General features: G+C 50.3%; 1 protein-coding gene across 1 annotated transcript; it reads left to right on the plus strand.

Annotated features, from left to right (window-relative positions):
- Positions 1 to 217: 217 nt before the first annotated feature.
- Positions 218 to 7,619, plus strand: LOC107114853 (cytochrome P450 2F2-like; the record flags this gene model as incomplete). Its single annotated transcript, XM_015416451.1, has 4 exons — positions 218 to 378; positions 648 to 824; positions 3,311 to 3,452; positions 7,543 to 7,619. Coding segments are annotated over 4 exons (557 nt in total), but the record flags the coding sequence as incomplete, so codon positions are not given.
- Between the last annotated feature and the right edge of the window lie 9,928 nt (positions 7,620 to 17,547).

Below are 17,547 nucleotides of genomic sequence, written 5' to 3' on the forward strand. Positions count from 1 at the left end.
GCATGGAACGCTGTTACCTTCCCACCGAAGTGGTACCTATTTATCTACTTGCAGTTTCTTGCTTTCACACTGCGAGGTTGGCAGGAGCTGGAACTAGAGACGGGAGCTCACTCCATCATGTGGCCCCCGGGTCTCAAACTATTGGTCACATACTATCTAGCTAACTCCCCCCCACCCCGATCCCTGACTCAACCTGTGCTTTCTGATCCTTTCTCAGCGGAGCCAGTTGACCCCGCTTTCCTGATCAGCTGTTCTGTCTGCAACGTCATCTGCTCCATCGTCTTCGGGGACCGGTTTGACTACGAGGACGAGAAATTCCTCACTTTGGTTGGGCTGGTGAATGACAACTTCCGGTGTTTAAGTTCCTGGTGGGGGCAGGTGAGTGAGAACTGCTCTCTTAGACGGCTGTAAAAGATCAGACCTACTTGTGGAGGAGCGTCCCACCAAAGGCTAAATGGAACTTCCATGTTCAGGAGCCATGTACCTTCGAATATCTGTGGCTGGGATGGTGGCCGTAGTCTTCTGTCCTGTGCTTGTTGGTCTTCTGGGGGTCTTCTGTTTAGCCACTGTGGTGAAACAGGAAGAAGCCTATGTGGATGCTGCTGGGTCTGATCCAGACCACTGGTGTTTCTTCTTCTTCCTCGCAGATGTACAACCTGTTCTCTCATGTCATGTATTACCTGCCCGGACCCCACAACAGAATTTTCGAGAATTTCGAGAAGTTGCGCCTCTTCATCCTGGAGATGGCCAAGATGCACCAAGAGACCCTGGACCCCAGCTTCCCCCGCGATTTCATCGACTGCTTCCTTCTCAAAATGCAGCAGGTGTGGAGACGGGGCCAGGTTATGTCCAAGAGCTGAATCCTACCACCTGGTTCCTCCGTATTTCCTGACCCATTCGGGCAGGGAAGGAGACGGGTTGGAATGTGTGGCCCCCTGACCATCGATCCATCTGTTGGCAACTTTTTAGGGCTTCTCTTTTATTTAGGAGCTGCGGTGGCTCAAGTGGTTAAGATGCTGAACTGCAGGCTGTGGAAGGTCAGTAGTTCAGCAGTTCGAGACCCGGGTGCCGCATGACGGAGTGAGCTCCCATCTCTAGTTCCAGCTCCTGCCAACCTAGCAGTTCGAAAGCAAGAAATTGCAAGTAGATAAATAGGTACCACTTCGGTGGGAAGGTAACAGCGTGAGCTCCACGGCCTTGGTGTTTAGTCATGCCGGCCACATGACCACGGAAACGTCTTAAAAATAACAGTTTACACATAAAATTGTAAAATACCGTGTAACTATAAAAGTTGTCGGATGACTAGTCAGAATCAGGCCACTGGTGGACAATTGGCTGGAAAAAGCTAGGCAGACAAAGTTAGGGCCAGAGAAGATGGAGGGGGGGAGAGGGGGACATCCCCTTTCTCGACCAAATGCCCGACGGAAGAGCTCCGTCTTGCAGGCCCTGTGGAACTGCAATAAGTTCCGCAGGGCCCTGATCTCACAGGGGAACTTCTTCTTTGCTTTCCTCCTTTTTACTATTTTATGTCATTTATTAGCACAGCCACCCACACAGCAAATAGGCTTAATAGAAAAAGGAAAACATTGCCAGCTAACGGAAGACATCACTTATGCCAAACACGACAGACACCAGCTCATCACCACCTGTACTTGGCTTGCCTGGATTATCACCCATTGGTTGAGAGGCCGATGCACAGCATCTGGGGCCAGTGGAAAGGCTGAAACATCTGGCCTCCCAAGCAAAATTCCCAGTGATAGTAAAGGTTGGATGTGCTCCCATGAATACCCTCTTGTACAGCTAATCCACTGGACAAAGGAATGCACAGGGCTCTAACAAGTCATGCATCAGAGGGGAATTCAAACACAAGTAAGAGCGGTGGCTCAAGGGGTTAAGACGCTGAACTGCAGGCTGTGGAAGGTTGGTAGTTCAGCAGTTCGAGACCCCAGTGTGCCGCATGATGGAGTGAGCTCCCTTCTCTAGTTCCAGCTCCTGCCAATCTAGCCGTTCGAAAGCAAGAAATTGCAAGTAGATAAATAGGTACCACTTCGGTGGGAAGGTAACAGCGTTCCGTGCGCCTTGGTGTTTAGTCATGCCGGCCACATGACCATGGAAATGTCTTTGGACAGAGCTGGCTCTTCGGCTTTGAAATGGAGATGAGCACCGCAACCCTAGAGTCGGACTCGACTGGCTTTCGAGCAAGGGAACCTTTACCTTTAAGAGCTACCTGGATTCTGATGGCCCACATGGCTGGGTAAGCTTTTTTCCTATGTCAAAAGAGAATAACCGTGATAACCTGACTAATTAACAATTCTTTTTATATAAACCGTGCACTACATATAAAGTTGTGAAAAATTGTATTAGAACTTTAATAGTCTTGTCAAGAAGAAGAAGAAGAAGAGGAGGAGGAGGAGGAAGAGATTGGATTTATACCCTGCCTTTCACTTGGAGCCTCAGAGTGGCTTACAATCTCCTTCCCCTCCTCACAACAGACACCCTGTGAGCAATGCTCCCCCTAAGCCGTGGAGTCTTGTGAGCAAAAATTCCACTTCGTGAGCTACTGACATTAAAATTGTGAGCGGCTACTGCATAAATTAGTTTGCTCTGGAGCCATCCTTCCTGAGCTAAGACAAAAATCTGTGAGCTGAAGGCTAAAAAACTGTGAGCTAGCTCACATTAACTCAGCTTAGAGGGACCACTGCCTGTGAGGTAGGCGGCGCTGAGAGAGCTCTTTCGAGGACTGCTCATGAGAGAACAGCTCTGACAGAACTATGGCTTGCCCAAGGTCATCCAGCAGCTGTGAGTGGAGGAGTGGGGAATGAAACCCGGTTCTCCCAGATTAGAGTCCGCGCTCCTAACCACTACACCAAACTGACTTTCACCACTACACCAAACTTTCTCTAGAAAATTACAAACTTGTTTCTTCTTATCTACAGTTCAAAACCTTTAAAAGATTCCATAACAGGGATTTCAGTGTAGGGAGTTTATCAAAACAGGAAGAGTCTTCTTAGAGAGGAAAACGGTTCACACCTCATTAGCGCATCCTAATGAAAGGAACACCTGAGTCCTGCTCACACAGAAGCCAGCGTGAAGACTTTGTGTGTTTCAGGAATTTTGAAGCAGGAAAAAAAGCATGTGCCAAAGATTTTTTCAAGGATTTTTCAAAGTAGGATACAAGGCCATAGTTTGCAAATGAATAGCAGCAATTTAAACATGGAGACTGCTCGGACACCTCACCTTTCCCCGGAGGCTGGTCAGGGGCTGTGTAAATATGCAAACGATTCCCTCTCTTTCTGCCCCCCCCCCGCAGGAAAAGGAGGACCCCCTCACCTACTTCCACATGAACACTCTTCTGATGACCACCCACAATGTCTTCTTTGGGGCCACGGAGACAACAAGCACCACTCTCCGCTTTGGCATCCTCATCCTCCTGAAGTACCCCAACATGCAGGGTGAGTTGGGAGACTTATTCACACACCTGAGCACACGAGGCCTCCCCTTTGCCGAGTTGGTTCCCGTCAGTCCCTCTGGCGTACCACCACCCCTCAGCTTGCCAAGATCTCATGCAGAGAAAGGTCTTTCTCAGCGCCAGGGGTCATTTCCTGCAGGAGCGCACAGGAGCGGAGCTCCGGCAGTAAAGAGCCCAGGGGGCGGGAACATGCAACAAGCCCCACCCCCTGCTCCCAACAGCCCTCAGTCAGAGCAAGAAGCAGCCAGGTAAGTTGCAGAGCCCAGCCCCCCGGTCCAAAATAGTCCAGTGGCACCTTTAAGACCAAGTTTTATTCAGGTACAAGCTCTCCCTCCTCTGCGAGGACAGATCTGCACGTTCCCCCCCCCCACTAGCTAGCAATCCAAAACAGTCCAGTGGAGCCTGAGCGGTGGGTGTGGCCTTCCGGCACACTTCCGGTGATGTCAGGGGGTGTGGCATATGCAAATAAGTTATGCTAATGAGTTATGCTAATGAGCTCATGAACCTCTTTTTCTACTAAATGACCCCTGCTCAGCGCAATTCCACGGTTGCGTTCAGACTGGCAGTTTGGCCCGATATAGGCCCATTTCACAAATGGATTAAATGGGCCCGGTCACGCAGCCACATCTGTCAGGCGTTCCGTGGGCGTACGCACCCCGTCAGAGGATGACTTGGAGCCGGGTTAAAAAGCCACCACCTCCAAAGTGGTGTTTTTGTTTCTCCGTGCATTCATCGAGCATGGCCGGATGTCTGAACACGGGGGAGTGCACGCAGAACATATTTGGCTGTCTGAACCTGCAGATCTGTGCTGCCCCTAGGGAGGCATCTTAAAAAAAACCTGCCTATATGCACATGCGTGCGCATGCACACATATGTGCAGGCATGTGCTCCTATGTGTGCACATGAATTTTGGAAAAAATTTTGGCAGCGCGGTCCGTGGCTGAAGTGCTGCAATAATGTGGATGCTTTACCATGGGATGTCTCTATGGGTAACCCATAGCAGGGTGTGCTGTGTGGTTGATATGCGCCACAACACTTTAAACCAGTTCAGTTAGAGGCGTTGCCATATCGCGCCAAGCCGCCAGTGTGGACACGGCCCATGAGATGTTTCGCACCACTAGATGTTCTGGGGGGCCCCATAACCATTGGTATGACGTCACACTGAGTTTATGCATCATGGGAAGAAGTGGCTTCCCATCCATTCCGCATCTATAGCCTGCCGCTTTCACTGAGCGTCCCCAACCTCCAAGTATTATGAGAAAGTAGAAGAAGGTCTGGTAAACTATGATTCCCGGCAAGGGCTAGTCTTACAATATTCCCAATTGCTCGGTCCAATGCAAGCATACATATGGCCCCATGTAAGTGTGGTGTGTGCTGCAGCATGGGCTTGGTAGTCTTTAGCACTGCCTAAACCAGGCCATGGTATGATTGAGACCAAGGGTAATTTCGTAGAAAAAGAGGTCCAGATATTTTACATCAAACACAACTTTTCTTTTGACCTCTCCAAGAAAACAGTAGTGGCTTCTTAGGGTATTGTCAGATCCCCAGTTAAGACACTTTCCACACTTTTGGCAGTGATGCTTTATTAGAGATATGATGACTACAGGAACTGGACCTTTGTCAGGACTGAAGAAAGCACGCGGAATTCAGAGGTTATAGGTAAAACCCAATGCACCCCACGCCTCATGCATATATCAGCATTCGGCCTCTAGTGTTACTATGGCTGCGGTCACATTTTTTTTTCTTTTTGTGGGTTTTGTTGCATGTGCCCGCCCCCTGGGCTCTTTACTGCCGGAGCTCCGCTCCTGTGCGCTCCGGCAGGAAATGACCCCTGATTGAGACTCATTTTGCTCACAGGTGAAAGTACCACGGAATCAGAGAGGAGGTGAGGCAAGAGGATGGATCTTGTAGTATTGCATCATACTCTTTCTTGTCATCAGGAATCATATGCAGCTCTATTGAGAATTCGGAAGATTTCTGAAAGGCCACCAGAATTTTCTAATCTGTGGCTTTTACTCCCTTCTCCGGGTCGCAGCCAGGACTCCTGCTGCCTTCAACTTTTCCTAGCATGATAGTCTCTTCCAGTCAGTTTTGTCTTCTCAGAATGTGACCAAATACAACTGCCTCCATTTAGTCATTTGAGAGTCATTTTAGATTCTAGGGAGAGGTCAGGCTTGATTTGACTCAGAAACCACTGATTTGTCATTTGGGGAGTCCATGGGATCCGTAAAACTCTACTGCAACACCACATTTCAAAGGGATCTTCCTATCAGCTTTCTTCATTGTCAAACATTTGCATCCCTACATAGTAAATGGGGAATACGGTGGAATGTATTGTCTTGACCGGGGGTGTCAAACATGCGGCCCGTGGGCCGGATCAGGCCCCCAGAGGGCTTCTATCAGGCCCGCAGTGGAACTGGCTGTCTTCTGCTGCCTCTTCCAGTTCTGCTGCTGCTGCTGCTGCATCATCGTAGGTTTGCAGCTTACAGACACACACCTGAACAGAAGACTCAAGATTGCAACAGCACAGACATTTTGGTGCAATAATTCAGAGCAAGAGGTGTCAGTTGTCAGACACAAATAAACAAAATATTGCAAGAGTGCTAATGTTTTAAGCATGGTTTTATTTTAAGTAAAAAAAAACCCAACCCTTTGTGTTTGTGTCCTTTATAAAGTTTATATCTCTGCTACCTGGCATTACATTTTATGACATACGTGGCCCGGCACAACGAGGTCTCATTTATGTCAGATCTGGCCCTCATAACAAATGAGTTCGACACCCCTGATCTTGATGGGCAGCGACAGGTCTTTAACCTTCGGAATCCTTTCTACCTCCTTCATGGCTATTCTCCTTCTCATTTCTTGCTCGCAGTCTCAAAAAACAGTGGGGGGACATTTTAACCTTCCAGGACATTCAGTCGCTGACCTAAGAGCAGCAGTTCACTTTGGAAGGAATTTCAAAGGGAGATTAGAAAGAGAGACTGCTGAATTGCAACTGATAACGAAGCTCACGACAACGCATCCATCCTGGACTAAATCTCAAGACGATGCATCCATCCTGGACTCAATCGAAACATGAGCAGGGAGCTGATCATTCATTCAGAAAGCTGCGGAGGGGCATTTGAGTGGATTTAGATGCCTCCGACTGGCCCATTGTACTCTTTTCTCATATGAATATGGTGTCTCCTCAAAGCCCCCGGCCCACCTGTCTGCCTCCAGTTTTTCAAAAGGCACCTTTGGGGCTCTGTCTCCCTCATTGCCCTCCCTGATCAGCGGAGGCAGAATAAATTATGTAAAACACATGCAAACGTCGAATGCTTCTTACGCCGTCAGACTCGGTTTCTTCTCGCGCTGTCAGACTTCAATGCGCAGAGCGCGGCTTGCCAACTGTGTAAACAAAAATATGCTTTTGATCTGCACGGGGGACTTCTCGAAAGGAGACAGAGCGCTCCCTGCATCGGCTGCTGATCGAATTAGCCTTTGGATCAAACACAATTACTCTTCACTTGTCTTCCTTTCACAGACATATCCGATTGGGTTACATCCTCGGTAATTACCCATTTCCTCGTGGAGAGAGAGAGAGAGCCTTCTACCCGGGGTGTCCACTCGTAGCAATCATGCTCTCCCCCCTTCGTGGCCTAATCGTTTCGGTTCTCTGCACTCTACTATCATTAACTTAGCATAAAACAAAAGCATGTTATTTGCCAGTATTTCATCTGCTTCAGTACAATTCCAGGGAGATGTACGGAGCATGGGATGTACGGAGCAGGGTGTGGAAGAGGGGCCGTGGCTCAATGCCAGTTTGGTGTCGTGGTTAAGTGCACGGACTCTAAACTGGGAGAACCGGGATTGATTCCCCACTCCTCCACTTGCAGCCCGTTTTGAGGGGCTCCCTTTCCGCTGTACTGCAAGGTAAATTCAATGCATGAGCATATATGCCCGTGCATGGCTAATATGGTGGAATCAGTTACTCATGTCCTCCGGTTCTGCAGATTCTATCAGGAGGAACGAAACCGTCTTATACTACCCCTTCTGTCTAGATTTAGCCCTCTGCAGTCTTATCTTGACTTTAGGCCAGAAGTCCTCTGTAAATTCCTCCTCGAAGACTGTTGTGCACTGGGCCCGACATCAACGGACCTATCTTGGATAAACAGAACCAGGGGTCGTTTCGTAGAAAAAGAGCTAGGGGAACTCATTAGCATGACTCATTAGCATATGCCACACCCCCTGACATCACCGTAAGTGTGTCATAAGGCCACACCCCCTGACATCACCGGAAGTGTGTCTTGCAGCTGGCGAGGCTCAGGCGCACCTCTCTTGCCGCCGCAACACCCCCTCCAGGCGCTCGGTGGCGCTGTGCCCCTGCCTGCCCCGTAGGCAGCGCCCATGGCGGGTGGGCACAGAGACCCCCGGGCGGCGCGGCACTGGAGGGGCTCCACGGGGGGAGGAGGCGCGCTGCCGGCTCGGCTTCTCGTGTGGCTGTGCTGCGCAGCGCACTGCGATCAAGCGCCGCTGCAGGTTCACCTTCACGCGGAGTGTGAGGCCGGTGCGCTGAGCTCGCCGTTCGTGGCTTCCCGAGGAGGGAGGCACTGTGCTGCGGAGTGCGATGTTCAAATGCAGAGTGGGGTTTTTTTTCCCCTTAACCCTTCCCCCAAGCAAAAAACCGTGTAATTTGAACTTTGTCCCTTTGGGTGAATCAGGGCGATCTTTACACGTGAAGCCTCCTGGATCCCCTCTCGCCTGCAGGCAGGGGCTAATCCGAGCCTCTCCGTTTCAACTGGAAAATCCTCCGAGTGGAGGAACGGAGGATGCCGCCCGCTCTTCTGGCGCCTCGGTGGGGCGGTGGGCAAACCTGCAAGGTCGGCGGGAGTGTGAGGAAGCCCTGCGAAGGCCCCCCACCCCCAATGGTCCCGGCCGCCGGTGGCGTCCTTGCGGCTCCACTGCCGAGCCCCATCAGGGGCCCGACGGTGGACCTGCAAGGCCAGCAGGAGTGCGAGGAAGCCCCGCGAAGGCCCTCCCTGGCCCCAGGCAGGCAGGGGTGGGGAGGAAGCAACTTACCCTCCCTCTTCTCCTGCCTCCTCCTGGCTGAATGAGGGCCGGAAGCGGGGCGGCCGGAAGCAGGGGGTGGGGCTTCGTCGTGTGCCCCGCCCCCCTGCACCTCACCCAGGGGAACGGCGATCCCCCGAATCGACCTCTGAACAGAACAATAGACTGTTAAGATCCTGGGAGGAACCTATTGACCAGGAGCACCTCTGTAAATAACCTATCATGGGTGGTGTGTGGGTGTGGGTGTGGTGTTGGTCACAGATTTAAGCAGGGCTTCAGTCCTGCTAGGGCTGTCTTTAGTTTGAGCTGAAATCACAATAAAGCATGAGCTGATCACAATTGCGTGTCAAACCCAGTATATTTCAGACGTTCAGAGCTCAGTGACTTACGCTGCAGCAAAACTTTGTTGCTTAGCTATTAGGAAATGTAAACTTATTTTAGCTGGAAAAAATGGTATGATTCTCTTATTAATATTATTTTATTTTACTAATTGTATTAATTTTCCCTTGTTAATGTTTTTATACTATTCCTATGCTATTACTGTTTTAATCTTTCTTATATCAGAATTGGACTGTTTGACTGGCTCTTGCTGTAATAAATTAGATCAATGCAATGCAGCTGCTGGTGTGACCTTGGGTCAGTCACAAGTTCTCTCAGAGCTGTTCTCTCATGAGCAGTTCTCGAAAGAGCTCTCTCAGCCCCACCTACCTCACAGGGTGTCTGTTGTGGGGAGAGGAAGGGAAAGACGCTCTGAGACTCCTTTGGGTAGTGAAGGGTGGGTTATGAATGCAATCTCTTCTTCTTCTTCTTCAGTGGTAGAGTATCTGCTTCGCTTGGCATGCAGAAGGTCCCAGGTTCAATTCCCGCCATCTTCCAGCTAAAAGTATCCAGTAGGAGATGATGTGAAAGACTTCTCCCTGGGACCCCGGAGAACCACTGCCAGTCGGTGTAGACAACACTGACTTTAATGGACCAATGGTTTTATTCAGTATAAGACAGCTTCCTGTATGTGGAATTCACTGCCGCAGGAAATGGTGACAGCTACAAGCACAGACCGCTTCAAGAGGGGATTGGAGAAATGTATAGAGCAGGGGTCCATCAGTGGCTGTTAGCCACAAGGTATAGATAAGAACTCTCAGTCTGGAGCAGTGATGCTCTGTATCCTTGGTGCTTGGGGGGCAAGAGTGGGAGGGCTTCTGGAGTTCTGGCCCCGCTGGTGGACCTCCTGATGGCCCCTGGGTTTTGGCCACTGTGTTGGACTTGAGTCAGCTGGTTTGGGGAGGCGCCCTCTGAGCTCAGTGGGGGGTTGCTCTTGCTCACGGGAGAGAATATAAGAAGACCCTTGCTGGATCAGACCAGTGAGGGCCCATCTGGTCCAGCCTCCCGTCTCACACAGTGGCCAACCAGTTCCTCTGGCCAACAACAGGGCAGAGAGGCTGAGGCCTTCCCCTGATAAGGAGATCTTATTGGCTGTGTGGATTTTTTAAAATGTGGCTTTGGTGGCAGCTGCTGCCACAGTGCGAGGATCTTCACCGCATGAGAGAAAGTAAGCTGTGTGTATGGCAAGAAAAAAATTCTTAAACAATGCAATCGTTTTAAAAGCCATCCAGGCTGCGGTCACACGGAGCATTAGCCACGCCACAGAGACGGAAGATAGACGGATTTTCCAGGCGCGATCACACCGACACATCTGGGACGCGTAGAGCTCCCGTGGCTAACCCGAGGCTTCCCGCCGAAGATGCAGCGTAAAAAAACTAGTACCTCCGAGGTACTAGTTTCTGGAAACCGTGGGTCAACGGCGGGCGTCTGATCGCGTTTCCGGTGGTAGTTCGTGGCATCTGGTGCCCGCCCATGTCCCGTCGCAAAAACGGGGTTTTTTTCCAAGTCTCCACGGGATGTGCATAAGCACCCAACGGCGCATGCACACACTTCGGTTTTTTAAAAAACACAACCCCGTTTGCCACAGCAATGGCGCCTAGCCATTGCCACTGTCGCACCGCACCGCTTCTTTGCCACGCCGCAGGATTGTTGTGTGATTGGCACCTCCCCCCGAACCACGGGACGTCGGCGGAGGCGAAGCCATGATTGTAAACCACATCCGCCCACTTCTACCCTCTGCATGGAGCCTCCCCTAATTATCTTGCTCAATCATGTCGCTTTCATTGCGTCGAGAAGGTCAAATCTTCATTCAGGGGTTCCTGATGAGCAAAATTAACCACCCGGGGATCACTCCTGAAAACTCCCATTTTGTTTATACCATTCGACTCTCCGACGCGGAGATTTTCCATCAGAGAATTTTTTTTATACATTTCCACATGAGGTCTGTTTCCTTAATTATTGTTATTATTATCATTATTAAGAGCAACGATAAGTAATTACACACTTTCAGCATTGAGTAAAGTGGCGCTTCAAGGATGCTGCTAAATTGCCGTCCTGACAGGGCGTTAATGGTCTTTCGCAATCCGGTGAGCCGGCGTGGAAAGCCGAAGAGTGCTGATTCCAGCGGGAGGCTGATCGGCCCCCTTTTCGAGCTCCTGCCAGGAGAGCAGCACCACAAATGGCCCAAGTGGGGAACCTTTTGTGCCATTTGCCAACAGGAGATCTCGAAAACACCTGAAAAGTACTGGGTTCGCCGCATGGAGGACTCAGACGACGACATGCGTTGGCACACGTTTATTGTACTTAACATCAGACTACTAAAACGGCCCTGCAAGGCCAACTATATACACACCCACCCAGGCACACCCCTAGTCCATTGGAGGGTTTGAATTTCCCGCCAAAGTGGCTATTGGTTGGGGCTGGGGGGAACGAGGATCCTATGTGCCTATTGTTCAAGGGAGCCGAGCTCCTGCCTGTGCCGCGGACCCCTAGTGGCGGTCCGCATACATACACCTTTTCTTTGCTCGCAAAGTGGACCGCAGAGGAGCGAGTAGGGTGGCCAGTGCCCGGGTTAAGAAATACCTGGAGATTTGAGGGGTGGAGCCTGGGGAGGGTGGGGTTTGGTGAGGGGTGGGGCCTCAGCAGGGTGTAATGCCAGAGAGTCCACCCTCCAAAGCAGCCATTTTCTCCAAGGGAACTGATCTTGGCTTGGCTGGAGATCCATTGTAATAGGGGGAGAGCCAGTTTGGTGTCGTGGTGAAGTGCGCGGACTCTAATCTGGGAGAACCGGGTTTGATTCCCCGCTCCTCCACTTGCAGCTGCTGGATGACCTCAGGCAAGCCGTAGTTCTGATAAGAGCTGTCCTTGAAAAAGAGCAGTTTCTCTCAGAGCTCTCTCAGCCCCACCTACCTCACAGGGTGTCTGTTGTGGGGAGGGGAAGGGAAAGGAGTTTGTAAGCCGCTCTGAGACTCTTTTGGGTAGTGAAGGGCGGGGTATACATCCAATCTCTTCTGCTTCTTCTTCTTCTTCTTCTTCTTCTTGGATGGGAGACCCCCAAGGCTGTCCAATCAATGGCAAACTGCCTCTGTCCACCTCTTGCCTTGAAAGGCCCTTGAGGGGTCACCGTAAGTCGCTTGCCACTTCACAGCACTTTCCACCACCAAGTTAGGGGCTAGCATTCGATCCCGCAGCAGAGAATCCATAGGGAATATCCAGTTTGGCACAGTGGCTAAGAGCGGTGGACTCTAATCTGGGAGAGCCAGCTGGGTGGCCTTGGGTCAGTCACATGTTCTCTCAGAGCTCTCACGAGCAGTTCTCAAGAGAACTCTCTCAGCCCCACCTACCTCACAAGGTGTCTGTTGTGAGGAGAGGAAGAGAAGGAGTTTGTAAACTGCTATGAGACTCTGAGTGAAGGGTGGGGTATAGATCCAATCTCTCCCTCCTCCTCCTCCTTCCCCCCTCCTCCTCCTCTTCTTCTGAGAATCATAGAATCACAGAGTTGTAAGGGACCTCCAGGGTCATCTAGTCCAACCCCCTGCATATTGCAAGACATTCACAAATACCTCTCCCTCCACACCCCCAATGACCACTGTTCCACACCCAGAAGATCACAAAAAACCCTCCAGTATCTCCAGCCAAAAGCACCCGGAGAAAAATTGTTTCCTGACCCCAAAGTGGTAATCTTCTCCTCCTCCTCCTCCTCCTCCTCCTCCTCCTCTTCCTCCTCTAACTATGTTTGTTATGTCTTAAGGCAAATAAGCTTGTTAGCTTAAACATAAGTTCTATTAACATACTGCAGTGTTTGGATTGAAGAACTAACCGATCAGCGAAGCCTATGTATTGGTTCCAAACGCAGTATTTCTGTTGGTCATTATCTGTTTGTTGAGTGTGGCTTAAGGTAAAGGTAAAGGTTCCCTTGCCCGAAAGCCAGTCGAATCTGACTCTAGGGTTGCGGTGCTCATCTCCGTTTCAAAGCCGAAGAGCCAGCGCCGTCCGAAGACGTTTCCGTGGTCATGTGGCCGGCATGACTAAACACCAAGGCGCACGGAACACTGTTACCCCATTTCAAATTGTACATAAGTCAGCCTGGTTCTATGTCTTTTTTTCTTGTGTTGTTATGAGCTGAATAAACGAAATCACTTGTTTAAGCGCTGCCTCGATCTCAGTTCCTAATAATGTTGTGTTCATCCTTTTTAAAAAAACAAATCCCAGATTTTTCTTTTACGCAATCGATTTTAGCCTTCCCCGAAAACATTCGGTCTCACCGGTCGCTGCGCCAGCCACTTGACTGGGATTGTGCTCAACGCACTTTAGCACAGATAAGCATTCAGAACCAATTAGCTGGGCTATTTATTTCCCAGGGCTTGTTGTTCTCCAATGGACCTCTGGCTCCGGTTCAGGGGAACTGGCTTGCCAAAAACTGCTATAGGCTGCTGCAAGAGTCCGGTTTGTATCCCCAAATGCTAGCTTGAGACGGACAATTAACCTTTAGGCTGTTGTCTTTCACATGTCATCACTCAGAGAGAGTCACTCATGTATATCAAGAGCAGCTAATCATTCCCAAGAAGTTCTCGGGGTCGTAGTGGACAGCTCAATGAAAGTGCCAAGCTGGTGTGCTGCAGCTGTGAAAAGGGCAATCTCTATGTTGGGGATTATTAGGAAAGGGATTGAGAATAAAACGGTCAGTATTGCTGTTAATAACGGAGCTGCGGTGGCTCAAGTGGTTAAGACGCTGAACTGCAGGCTGTGGAAGGTCAGTAGTTCAGCAGTTCAAGACCCGGGTGCCGCAAGACGGGGTGAGCTCCCGTCTCTAGTTCCAGCTCCTGCCAACCTAGCAGTTCGAAAGCAAGAAACTGCAAGTAGATAAATAGGTACCACTACGGTGGGAATGGAACAGCGTTCCGTGCGCCTTGGTGTTTAGTCATGCTGGCCACATGACCACGGAAACGTCTTCGGACAGCGCTGGCTCTTCGGCTTTGAAATAGAGATGAGCACCGCAACCCTAGAGTTGGACTCGATGGGCTTTCGAGCAAGGGAACCTTTACCTTTACCTTTTATTGCTGTTAAGTCGCTCGCTTAACAAAGTAGTCGGAGAGTGAGTCAGCAAAGATTCAGCTTTATTCATCAACTCGAACACAACTCCAACATGGATCAACATCTGATAGCCAGAACAGCGTTTACATTGCAGCTGTCCTGCTTTTAAACTCTCCCGGCTAATGTAGCCACGCCTACTGTACAATTACCAACCAATAAGCTTGCATACATAAGGACCGATCACGGACGTTCCCGCTCAGGGAGCTTGTTGATAGTGATTGGTTAGGTGCTTCCTGGGCTAGCAATGTGATTGGATGTATTTGGATCTTAGCCCAGGACGAAGCTTAACACAGCATTTCAATTAGATGTTTTCATAACACATTATGCATTCAGTGGCAGCTTATTGAATACATTACAATTGCAATGTTCCTGTATTCATCTATGGTGCGGCCTCATGGGGAATATGGTGTACAGTTCTGGTCACCGTCTCTCCAAAAGGACATGGTGGAGCTGGAGGAGAACCGGGTTTGCTTCCCCACAACAGAGGAGGAGGAGGAGGAGGAGGAGGAGGAGGAGGAGGAGGAGGAGGAGGAGGTTGGATTTATACCCCACCTTTTACTCAGAGTCTCAGAGCGGCTTACAAACTCCTATCCTTTCCCCTCCCCACAACAGACACCCTGTGAGGTAGGTGGGGCTGAGAGAGCTCTTCCCAGATCTGTCCTTGAGAGAACAGCTCCGAGAGAACTTGTAACTGACCCATGTTCACACCAGCAGCTGCATGTGGAAGAGTGGGGAATCAAACCCGGTTCTCCCAGATTAGAGTCCGTGCTGTTAAGCACTGCACCAAGGGGATTGAAGCACCTTCCTAAGGAGGAAAGGCTGAAGAGCCTGGGAGTTTTCAGTTTAGAAAAGAGATGACTGGGGGGGGGGACAAAATAGAGGTTATCAAATTGTGCCCAGGGTGGAGAGAGTTGACAAAATGGAAATTTTTCTCCCTCTCCCAAAAGACTAGAACTTGAGGGCATCCAATGAAACCGATGGGCAGTAGGTTCAGGACAGACAAAAGGAAGTACTACTTTTGTCCTGCCAGAGGGTGTCGTGAGGGCCACAGGAAAAAAACCGCTTCAAAAGGGGATTTGACAGCTTCGTGGAGGAGAGGTCTATCAGTAGCTACTAACCATGGTAGCTGTGGGGAACCTCCAGATTCAGAGAGGTCCTAATTGTTTGAATTGTAGAGCCAGGAGGCAACATAAAGGGATGATCTCAGCCATTCTGCCCTGTTGTTGTCCATCCAAATGAACTGGTCGGCTCCTGTGCAAGACAGGACACGGGACCAGATGGGCTATTTGTCTCATCCAGCAGGGCTCTTCCGGTGGCTTTATGTTCTTAGATTGCTTGCAGCTTGCAGAATTGATGTTGACTCAAATGCTCAGCAATATGTCACACTCGACGGTCTCCCTGGTCGAGGCACGGGACAGATTGCATGCCTGGCCAAGGATTTGCTGGATCGGCAGAACCCTCTTCCTGCGCTGAGTAATCAGAGCAAACTAAGCCCTGCCGCTGTACACTTGGATGGCCCTTATTTATGCAATACAAGGGTCATAAACCATAAATCTGACATGGAAAAATCACAGCACTCAAAAACCAGCGGGAGACTGTTTTAATCTTCCAGGACATTCTGTTGGTAACCAATGACCCCGGTCACACGGAGAATTTGCCGCGCGAAAGGCACGAATGTCGGGCAGATTTTCGGGGCACGATCATACTGCAACATCTGGGAAGCGTAGCGCACCAGTGGCCAACCCGTGGTGTCCCGCCGAAGATGCGGAGTTAAAAAGTACCAAGGAAAATGCACTAGTATCCGGAAAACGCGCGGCACAGGCGGGCGTCTGATCGCAGGAGTGCTAGTATGCCGTGGCATCCGCCGCCAGTCCATGTCCCGTCGCAAACCAGATGTTTTTCGTAAGTGCATGCGCACAGACACGAAACTGAAAGCAGTGCTGCTCCGCGCATGCACACAAACGCGAAACGCTTGTGTGATCACGCCACGCCGCTTCTTTGCCACGCTGCAGCGTCGCAGTGTGATCGCCAGCTAACAGCCGAAGCATGGAGACTCGGGAGACTGTGTGATTGGGCCACCGCACCTTATTTTGCTCCAGGGCGAACAGCCACGCCTCCCCCCGCGTTATCCGGCCCGTGTGACCGGGGCCTAAGACTGGCAGTCCCCAAACAGAGAAGCTTCAAGGGAGATTACAATGTGAGACTGCTGAACATGAGCTCAGAACAGTGGAACCCCCTCCTCCCCAAGGGCTGAATATGGACACAGGATTCTTATCTCACTTCAGATGCTAATTTTCTGCCCCTAAGCGTTTCTCCCCCACTCTAATCAAGCCGATTCCATTCTGCATTATGCCATTGCATCCTGACTCTCTTCTTTGCAACCCCCCCCCCTCTTCTAGCTGGGATGAAAGAACTCAGGGATCACCGTTCTAACTTGCATCTGGAAAAAGGACTTTTGACTCTTGAACGTTTATACCCCAAATGTCTTGTCAGTCTCAAAATGGCTACTGAACTCCAATTTGGCAATCCTACTGCAGGATAATCCTGAAACAACGGTCATTTTCTGGGACCTGTCCCAAAACTCTTCTCATCCAAGCTTCTCTGTACATTTCGGAGTGCCAGATTCATTTCACTACCAGAACCGATGGATTAGGAATCAGCTGGTGTTCCGATGATTTGCTCCGTCTCTGGTGCTGTGGATCAGGTACTCCAGCGCCACCGGAATCAGTGGTCAGAGGAAGGAACTGCAACCGGTTTAACCTTAGGACACAAATATAAGAACATAAGAAGAGCCCTGTAAGATCGATAGTCCATCTTAGTCCAGCACAGGGCTTTTTTTGTAGAAAAAGACCAGTAGGAACTCTTTAGCATAATAGGCCACACCCAACAGCAGAAACTCATTAGCATATTAGGCCACACCCCCATGTTACCAGAAGTGTGGCCATCCAGCCACACCGACCTTTTGCTTCTTATTCCGTTTACCTTGTTTGTTGTCAAAACGCCAGGGCTTTTTTTGTAGCAGGAACTCCTTTGCATGTTAGGCCACACACCCCTAATGTAGCCAATCCTAATGAGTTTCTGCTGTTGGGTGTGGCCTATTATGCTAATGAGCTCCTGCTGGGTGTGGCCAACTCAGGAGCCAGACGGAACTCCGTTCCTGTGCGTTCCTGCCCAAAAATAGCCCTGGTCCAGCATCCTTTCTCACACAGTAGCCAACCAGTTCCTCTGGATGGCCAAAAACAGGCATAGAGGCTGAGGCCTTCCCTTGATGTTGCCTCCTGGCTCTCAGATTCAGAGGATTAGTGCCTCTGAATATGGAAGTTCCGCTTAGTCACCATGGGTAGGAGCCACTGATAGATTTACCCTCCATGAAACTGTCGGATCCCATTAAAGCAGTTTATTCCTGTGGCCATCACGACACCCTCTGGCAGTGAATTCCACATTTTAATCACTCTCTGTTTGGTGTCGTGGTTAAGTGTGCGGACTCTGATCTGGGAGAAATGGATTTGATTCCCCACCCCTCCACTTGCAGCTGCTGGATGACCTTGGGCAAGCCATAG

The sequence above is a fragment of the Gekko japonicus genome, unplaced genomic scaffold (assembly GCF_001447785.1).
Source record: "Gekko japonicus isolate JY-2015 unplaced genomic scaffold, Gekko_japonicus_V1.1 scaffold2128, whole genome shotgun sequence".
Classification (NCBI taxonomy): Eukaryota; Metazoa; Chordata; class Lepidosauria; order Squamata; family Gekkonidae; genus Gekko; species Gekko japonicus.